Below are 8604 nucleotides of genomic sequence, written 5' to 3' on the forward strand. Positions count from 1 at the left end.
TGTATGAGTGTACAGTAAGAGCAGTGTATGAGTGTACAGTAAGAGCAGTGTATGAGCGTACAGTAAGAGCAGTGTATGAGTGTACAGTAAGAGCAGTGTATGAGTGTACAGTAAGAGCAGTGTATGAGCGTACAGTAAGAGCAGTGTATGAGTGTACAGTAAGAGCAGTGTATGAGTGTACAGTAAGAGCAGTGTATGAGCGTACAGTAAGAGCAGTGTATGAGTGTACAGTAAGAGCATTGTATGAGTGTACAGTAAGAGCATTGTATGAGTGTACAGTAAGAGCAGTGTATGAGTGTACAGTAAGAGCAGTGTATGAGTGTACAGTAAGAGCAGTGTATGAGTGTACAGTAAGAGCATTGTATGAGTGTACAGTAAGAGCAGTGTATGAGTGTACAGTAAGAGCAGTGTATGAGTGTACAGTAAGAGCAGTGTATGAGTGTACAGTAAGAGCATTGTATGAGTGTACAGTAAGAGCATTGTATGAGTGTACAGTAAGAGCAGTGTATGAGTGTACAGTAAGAGCATTGTATGAGTGTACAGTAAGAGCAGTGTATGAGTGTACAGTAAGAGCAGTGTATGAGTGTACAGTAAGAGCAGTGTATGAGTGTACAGTAAGAGCAGTGTATGAGCGTACAGTAAGAGCAGTGTATGAGTGTACAGTAAGAGCATTGTATGAGTGTACAGTAAGAGCAGTGTATGAGTGTACAGTAAGAGCAGTGTATGAGTGTACAGTAAGAGCAGTGTATGAGTGTACAGTAAGAGCAGTGTATGAGTGTACAGTAAGAGCAGTGTATGAGCGTACAGTAAGAGCAGTGTATGAGTGTACAGTAAGAGCAGTGTATGAGCGTACAGTAAGAGCAGTGTATGAGTGTACAGTAAGAGCAGTGTATGAGTGTACAGTAAGAGCAGTGTATGAGTGTACAGTAAGAGCAGTGTATGAGTGTACAGTAAGAGCAGTGTATGAGTGTACAGTAAGAGCAGTGTATGAGTGTACAGTAAGAGCAGTGTATGAGCGTACAGTAAGAGCAGTGTATGAGTGTACAGTAAGAGCAGTGTATGAGTGTACAGTAAGAGCAGTGTATGAGTATATATAAGGTGATTGGGTGTGTTAATGATTCCCTGTCTCTCTCTCATTCAGGTCTATTTTAAGCTCCATCAGTGTCGCATCAGAGAGCAGCTCCAGGGCAACACACACACACACACACACACACACACACACACACACACACACACACACACACACACACACACACACACACACCTTTTTCTGCACCTGAAATTCACAGGGGTGTCATTTCAGCTGAGGCTACTGTAAAAACAAGATGTTATTTAAAAGAGCAGGCGATGTTTGGAGGATGGCCGAGGCTTTATTTTGCTCAGCTCGTTGATTTCCCGGAAGTGACGCATGCGCTGATTTGTGTTTGTTTTCCTGACAGTCGCGGCCGTGTTGCGCTTCAAACTGCCAGAAATCAGCCAGACATTCAGGTAAACACTGATTAAACGCTTTATTACTGCACTGTACGGCTCTAAACAACCCCGAGGGCGGCAGGAATGAGCGCTGAACGCCGCTGTGCTCAGCTTTGTGTGGGATGCTAATGCTAGCATAGAATGAGCAGCTTTATTTATTCATATCTGCTGATTCATGTCAGATGAAGATGATGTTCATGTCTGAAGATGATTGAGATGATTTCACTGAATACACCTGATGTGATTCTGCTGTTCGGAGATATGAATGGCTGTGTGTCAACCCTAGTGAGCTGCTGCTGTGCTGCCTACCTAGTGTTCGCCTTCATAGGGAACATCCGTGTGGAAGCACAAGCAATCATAATCATAATCATGGCAGAATGCTATAACAAAAACTCAGTATTATGACATGAAGAGTTGACATTAAGTCAATGACATTAAAAGTCCAAATTATGAGTCATATGAGATACAGAGTCATAACTATGGCGTAAACAGTAAATATTATGACTTAAAATGTCAATATTATGATAAAAAGTAAAAATTATGACGATCATAATTTTGACATACTAGATTTAAACTACGAGATTGACGTTGAAAGTTAAAATCATGACAAAGAGTCGAAATTATGAGTCATATGAGATAACTATGGCGTAAACAGTAAATAATATGACAAAATGTTGAACTTATGATGGTTATGATTATGTCATACTTGATAAAAAATGAAACAAAATTGACTTTAAAAGTTAAAATCATGACATGTAAAGTATATACTATGATGAAAAAGTCGAAATTATGAGTCATATGAGAGACAGTCATACGTTTATGACAAAAAAGTTGAAATTATGATCGATATTATGATAAAAAAATCTACATTATGAGATAAAATGTCATAGTAATGACTTAACATGATTTATATTTTTGTGTGTGTGAGTCTCTGTGGGTGTGTGTGTTTGCGTGCGTGTGTGTCTGTGTGTGTGTCTGTGTGTGAGTCTTTGTGTGTGTCTGTGTGTGTATCTGTGTCTGTATGCGTGTGTCTGTGTGTTTGTGTGCGTGTGTGAGTGAGTGTGTGAGTGAGTGTGTATCTGTGTGTGTGCGTGCATGTGTCTGTGTGTGAGTGAGTGTGTGTCTCTGTGTGTGTGTGTGTGTGTCTGTGTGTGTGCGTCTGTGTGCGTCTGTGTGTGTGTGTCTGTGTGTGTGCGTCTCTGTGTGTGCGTCTGTGTCTGTGTGTGTGTGTGTGTGTGTGTGTGTGTGTGTGTGTCTGTCTGTCTGTCTGTGTGTGTGTCTGTGTGTGTGCGTCTGTGTCTGTATGTGTGTCTGTGTGTGTGTGTCTGTGCGTGTGTGTGTGAGTGAGTGTGTGTCTCTGTGTGTGTGTGTGTCTGTCTGTGTGTGTGTGTGTGTGTGTGTGTGTGTGTCTCTGTGTGTGTGTGTGTCTCTGTGTGTGTGTGTGTCTTTGTGTCTGTGTGTGTGTGTGTGTGTGTGTGTGTGTGTGTGCGTCTCTGTGTGTGTGTGTGTGTGTGTGTCTGTCTGTCTGTCTGTGTGTCTGTGCGTGTGTGTGTGAGTGAGTGTGTCTGTGTGTGTGTGTTTAAATTATTATAACCCGTGCTCCGCCCATCAGTGACATCATCCCCGCGTGTTATTGTGCAGTAACCATGGCAACACTAGCGGCGCTTTAATATCTGCTGTGTTTTATTAGCCACTGTTTGGATCATTGATGGACAGAAACTCCTCATTGTTCTCCGGCTCAACACAGTTAGTCTGATTGTGTAAATCTGCTGTTGTTGATTTACCCAGAATGCCATGTTTTACCGCCTCATATGATCTCGCTCACTGCAGTGTGAACAAGTGTCTCATAGTAGCGCAAGAGTAGCATTACAACATCACTTTAACACACTCACGTGTGTGAGAGGATCAAACACACACACGAGCAGAAGAATAAAAGCTCCGCCCACTCACGAGTCAAGACACGCCTCTGAGTCGAGGAATTACACACTGTGCCTTTAAGAGAGTGAGATGTGACTTGTTGAAGAGTTTCTCTGTGGGTTCAGGCGCAGTTTAGTGTGTGTTTGTTGTTTGTCAGCGGATCCGTCGGGAGTTTACGGTCCCTGAAGAACCGGAGAAGCTCACACACTCTTCAGATCCGGTTACTCTTATCAATGAAGCGCTGACAGTAGCTTTGATTCATTTGGATCTACACTATATCCTCATTATACTATATCCCATTCTTCTTTGTGCACTGGTCAGTCATGCTGGGACAGGAAGGGGCCGTCCACAAACTGGGCCACAAAGACGGGAGCATGAAATTGTCCAAAATGTCTTGCCTTAAGAGTTCCTTTCACTGGAACTAACCCCTGAAAAACAACCCCACCCCATAATCCCCCTTCCACCAAACTTTACACTTGGCACAATGCAGTCAGGCAAGTCCCGTTCTCCTGCCAGACTCGTCCATGGGATTGTCAGACAGAGAAGCGTGATTGGTCACTCAGAGAAAACGTCTCCACTGCTCTAGAGTCCAGTGGCGGCACACTTTACCCCACTGCATCCCACGCTTTGCATTGCACTTGGTGATGTAAGGCAGGAGTTTTCAAACTGGGGTCCGGGGACTAAAGTTACAAAGTCCATCTCACAACAGTGGTTATGAATCAGTGAGTCGATTCAGCGGTTCAGAGCGTTATGAATCAGTGAGTCGATTCAGCGGTTCAGAGCGTTATGAATCAGTGAGTCGATTCAGCGGTTCAGAGCGTTATGAATCAGTGAGTCGATTCAGCAGTTCAGAGCGTTATGAATCAGTGAGTCGATTCAGCGGTTCAGAGCGTTATGAATCAGTGAGTCGATTCAGCGGTTCAGAGCGTTATGAATCACTGAGTTGATTCAGCGGTTCAGAGCGTTATGAATCAGTGAGTCGATTCAGCGGTTCAGAGCGTTATGAATCAGTGAGTCGATTCAGCGGTTCAGAGCGTTATGAATCAGTGAGTCGATTCAGCGGTTCAGAGCGTTATGAATCAGTGAGTCGATTCAGCGGTTCAGAGCGTTATGAATCAGTGAGTCGATTCAGCGGTTCAGAGCGTTATGAATCAGTGAGTCGATTCAGCAGTTCAGAGCGTTATGAATCAGTGAGTCGATTCAGCGGTTCAGAGCGTTATGAATCAGTGAGTCGATTCAGCGGTTCAGGGCATTATGAATCACTGAGTCGATTCAGCGGTTCAGAGCGTTATGAATCAGTGAGTCGATTCAGCGGTTCAGAGCGTTATGAATCAGTGAGTCGATTCAGCAGTTTGAATCGCCAAATTTCAGCAGTTTGGCGGTTTGACACGCGATCCGAATCATGAATCGACTCACTGATTCATAACGCTTCGAAGCTTCATGATGCCGTGTTTTGAAATCGTCATCACTATATAAGTCGTTATTTAGGGTTTTTTTGCGCACAGACACTATTCTCGTCTCTTCATAAAGTTATTGTAGAGCCGCTGTAGTGAGATGAACTTTGTAACTTTAGTCTTTAGTGTCTTTTAAGGGTCTTGAGAGTGTAAAGTTGAGCCAATGGAGGCCTTTCAGAGCATCAGATTTACACTAAAATATCTTCATTTGTGTCTGAAGATGAACGGAGGTCTGACGGGTGTCCAACCACATGAGGCTCAGTCATTAATGACACAATTTACAGTTTTGGCTGAACTAACCCTTTAAGGATCAATATCAGTTCATCAACCTGAGCTGATCTGGTGTGTGTGTGTGTGTGTGTCAGATGGAGCAGGCGGCGAAGTCGTACATGTTTGCGAGTCTGACGCGGCCTCACTCCGAGCAGCTCCTGCAGGGTCTGCAGCTCCTCCGCCAGGACCATGAGCTCTGCGATATCGTTCTGCGGGTGGGCGATGCCAAGATCCACGCCCACAAGGTGGTGCTGGCCAGCATCAGCCCGTACTTCAGGGCCATGTTCACGGGCAACCTGTCGGAGAAGGAGACGTCAGAGGTGGAGTTCCAGTGCGTCGACGAGGCCGCGCTCAAGGTGAGCTTTAGAGCCATCACAGGATCTTCACAGCATAACACACATCAATGCATTATCATTTTACAGACAGTACAGGGTTTTTCCTGGGTCAAAAACGGTCTTCGGTGGTGGTTGACACACACACACACACACACACACACACACACACACACACACACACACAATACCTCAATCACTCAATCACACACACACACACATGATCTGCGAGCGCAATACTGACAAAACATTTAAAAAAATGCTAGTACTTTTGATCATCTTATTTTGATATCTCATATTATGTATGTATGTATGATACATTGATGTTTGTTCCTCATTTTTTACACTATTTACAGATAATTGTTTTGGTATATAATCATATCATCAGCTAGCTAATAACAACTTTGTTCTGGTTTCACATCACTCCAGTCTAAATGATTGTAGGCTATTTATTTTACTACACATTGTCAACAGAAATAAGCTTAAAAACTGTTGATAATTAAAAAATAATTCTTACTATCCACTCTTGCTAAATTGTGTAAGCACACTTGTGTTCTCATCTCAGATGTTCAGAGTAAATTAATAAACTGATTTGTTAGTTCAGAGTTGGACAGATCAGTTGTTCTAACCCAGTGTTTTCCTTTTTTCAGTCATGGCAGCCTTTGAAAATGTTCGCATGCTTTACGCTAGAGGTGTAACGGTACAGATTGCTCATGCTTCGGTTTAAGGTTCACGGTTTCGGTACAGTCCAGTATTTGCTATGTTCAGGGAAAAAAGGACTACTGTCAAATAAAAAAAAAGAAAATAATAAGAACAAATAATTTAAATACAAGCAGCAGCACAAATAAATACTATTGAGCAAAGATACTAATACAATAAACTATGCTTTTCAGGTTTTTCAGTTACGTCTAACATTAGTTTTCAGGTACAGAAATTGAGCAAATGTAAAATAACATTGCATATTTGACTGTATAAATTAAAGATTAATCCTATTAAACTTACAAAAGCATTTCAATCAAGAGCACTGAGTGATGTCCTTGTCTTTTGATGTTTGACATTAAACATTAAACTGTCCCTTTAAGACCTAATGCTCGGATATGCGTCGTCTTTCTCGACTGTATAAAGTTTACTTAAGGCATATACAGACTATGTCTGCTAGAAGACCTAATGCTACTGCCCCTTTAAGACCTAATGCTGCTGCCCCTTTAAGACCTAATGCTACTGCCCCTTTAAGACCTAATGCTACTGCCCCTTTAAGACCTAATGCTGCTGCCCCTTTAAGACCTAATGCTGCTGCCCCTTTAAGACCTAATGCTACTGCCCCTTTAAGACCTAATGCTACTGCCCCTTTAAGACCTAATGCTACTGCCCCTTTAAGATCTAATGCTACTGCCCCTTTAAGACCTAATGCTACTGCCCCTTTAAGACCTAATACTACTGCCCCTTTAAGACCTAATGCTACTGCCCCTTTAAGACCTAATACTACTGCCCCTTTAAGACCTAATGCTACTGCCCCTTTAAGACCTAATGCTACTGCCCCTTTAAGATCTAATGCTACTGCCCCTTTAAGACCTAATGCTACTGCCCCTTTAAGACCTAATGCTACTGCCCCTTTAAGACCTAATGCTATTGCCCCTTTAAGACCTAATGCTACTGCCCCTTTAAGACCTAATGCTACTGTCCCTTTAAGACCTAATGCTACTGCCCCTTTAAGACCTAATGCTACTGCCCCTTTAAGACCTAATGCTACTGCCCCTTTAAGACCTAATGCTACTGCCGCTTTAAGACCTAATGCTACTGCCCTTTAAGACCTAATGCTACTGTCCCTTTAAGACCTAATGCTACTGCCCCTTTAAGACCTAATGCTACTGCCCCTTTAAGACCTAATGCTGCTGCCCCTTTAAGACCTAATGCTACTGCCCCTTTAAGACCTAATGCTCCTGCCCCTTTAAGACCTAATGCTACTGCCCCTTTAAGACCTAATGCTGCTGCCCCTTTAAGACCTAATGCTACTGCCCCTTTAAGACCTAATGCTACTGCCCCTTTAAGACCTAATGCTACTGTCCCTTTAAGACCTAATGCTACTGCCCCTTTAAGACCTAATGCTACTGCCCCTTTAAGACCTAATGCTGCTGCCCCTTTAAGACCTAATGCTACTGCCCCTTTAAGACCTAATGCTACTGCCCCTTTAAGACCTAATGCTACTGTCCCTTTAAGACCTAATGCTACTGCCCCTTTAAGACCTAATGCTACTGTCCCTTTAAGACCTAATGCTACTGCCCCTTTAAGACCTAATGCTACTGCCCCTTTAAGACCTAATGCTACTGTCCCTTTAAGACCTAATGCTACTGCCCCTTTAAGACCTAATGCTACTGCCCCTTTAAGACCTAATGCTACTGCCCCTTTAAGACCTAATGCTACTGTCCCTTTAAGACCTGATGCTACTGCCCCTTTAAGACCTGATGCTACTGTCCCTTTAAGACCTAATGCTACTGTCCCTTTAAGACCTAATGCTACTGCCCCTTTAAGACCTAATGCTACTGCCCCTTTAAGACCTAATGCTCCTGCCCCTTTAAGACCTAATGCTCCTGCCCCTTTAAGACCTAAGGCTACTGCCCCTTTAAGACCTAATGCTACTGCCCCTTTAAGACCTAATGCTACTGTCCCTTTAAGACCTAATGCTACTGCCCCTTTAAGACCTAATGCTACTGCCCCTTTAAGACCTAATGCTACTGCCCCTTTAAGACCTAATGCTACTGTCCCTTTAAGACCTAATGCTTGGATATGCGTCGTCTTTCTCGACTGTATAAAGTTTACTTAAGGCATATTCAGACTATGTCTGCTAGAATACTCATCAAGATGGATGTTGACATACGTTTTGTGTGAGTTTGTCCATTCAAGAGCAAGACTTGAAAGAGAACTCAATATTTGCGCGCTGTGAGACATGTGCGCGCTCTCGGATGAGTGAACAGAGACACATTTTCTCACTTCTCATTGGCGTCTTCTGGCACTAAACCCGGGTGATGACGGAGAAAATGACTGGTCATATTCCAACATACGGCAGCACTCGCATGCATTGAACAAAGTTTAAAAAGAGAGAATTATTTGGACTTTTACACGGCACCCCTGCTCTCGTCAGACGGCACCGCGGTTGGGAAACA

The 8604-nt window shown here is 43.2% G+C and overlaps 1 protein-coding gene across 1 annotated transcript in view; it reads left to right on the plus strand.

Annotated features, from left to right (window-relative positions):
• Positions 1–1366: 1366 nt before the first annotated feature.
• klhl28 (kelch like family member 28) overlaps positions 1367–8604 on the plus strand; it is a 40366-nt gene continuing 33128 nt past the window's right edge. Inside the window, exons 1-2 of the mRNA XM_079833852.1 lie at positions 1367–1488; positions 5207–5467. Of these exons, the coding sequence (XP_079689978.1) occupies positions 5207–5467 (261 nt within the window). The 5' untranslated portion in view covers positions 1367–1488. The remainder of the gene's footprint in view (positions 1489–5206; positions 5468–8604) is intronic.

Source organism: Gobio gobio (genome assembly GCF_949357685.1).
Source record: "Gobio gobio genome assembly, chromosome: 13".
Taxonomy (NCBI): Eukaryota; Metazoa; Chordata; class Actinopteri; order Cypriniformes; family Gobionidae; genus Gobio; species Gobio gobio.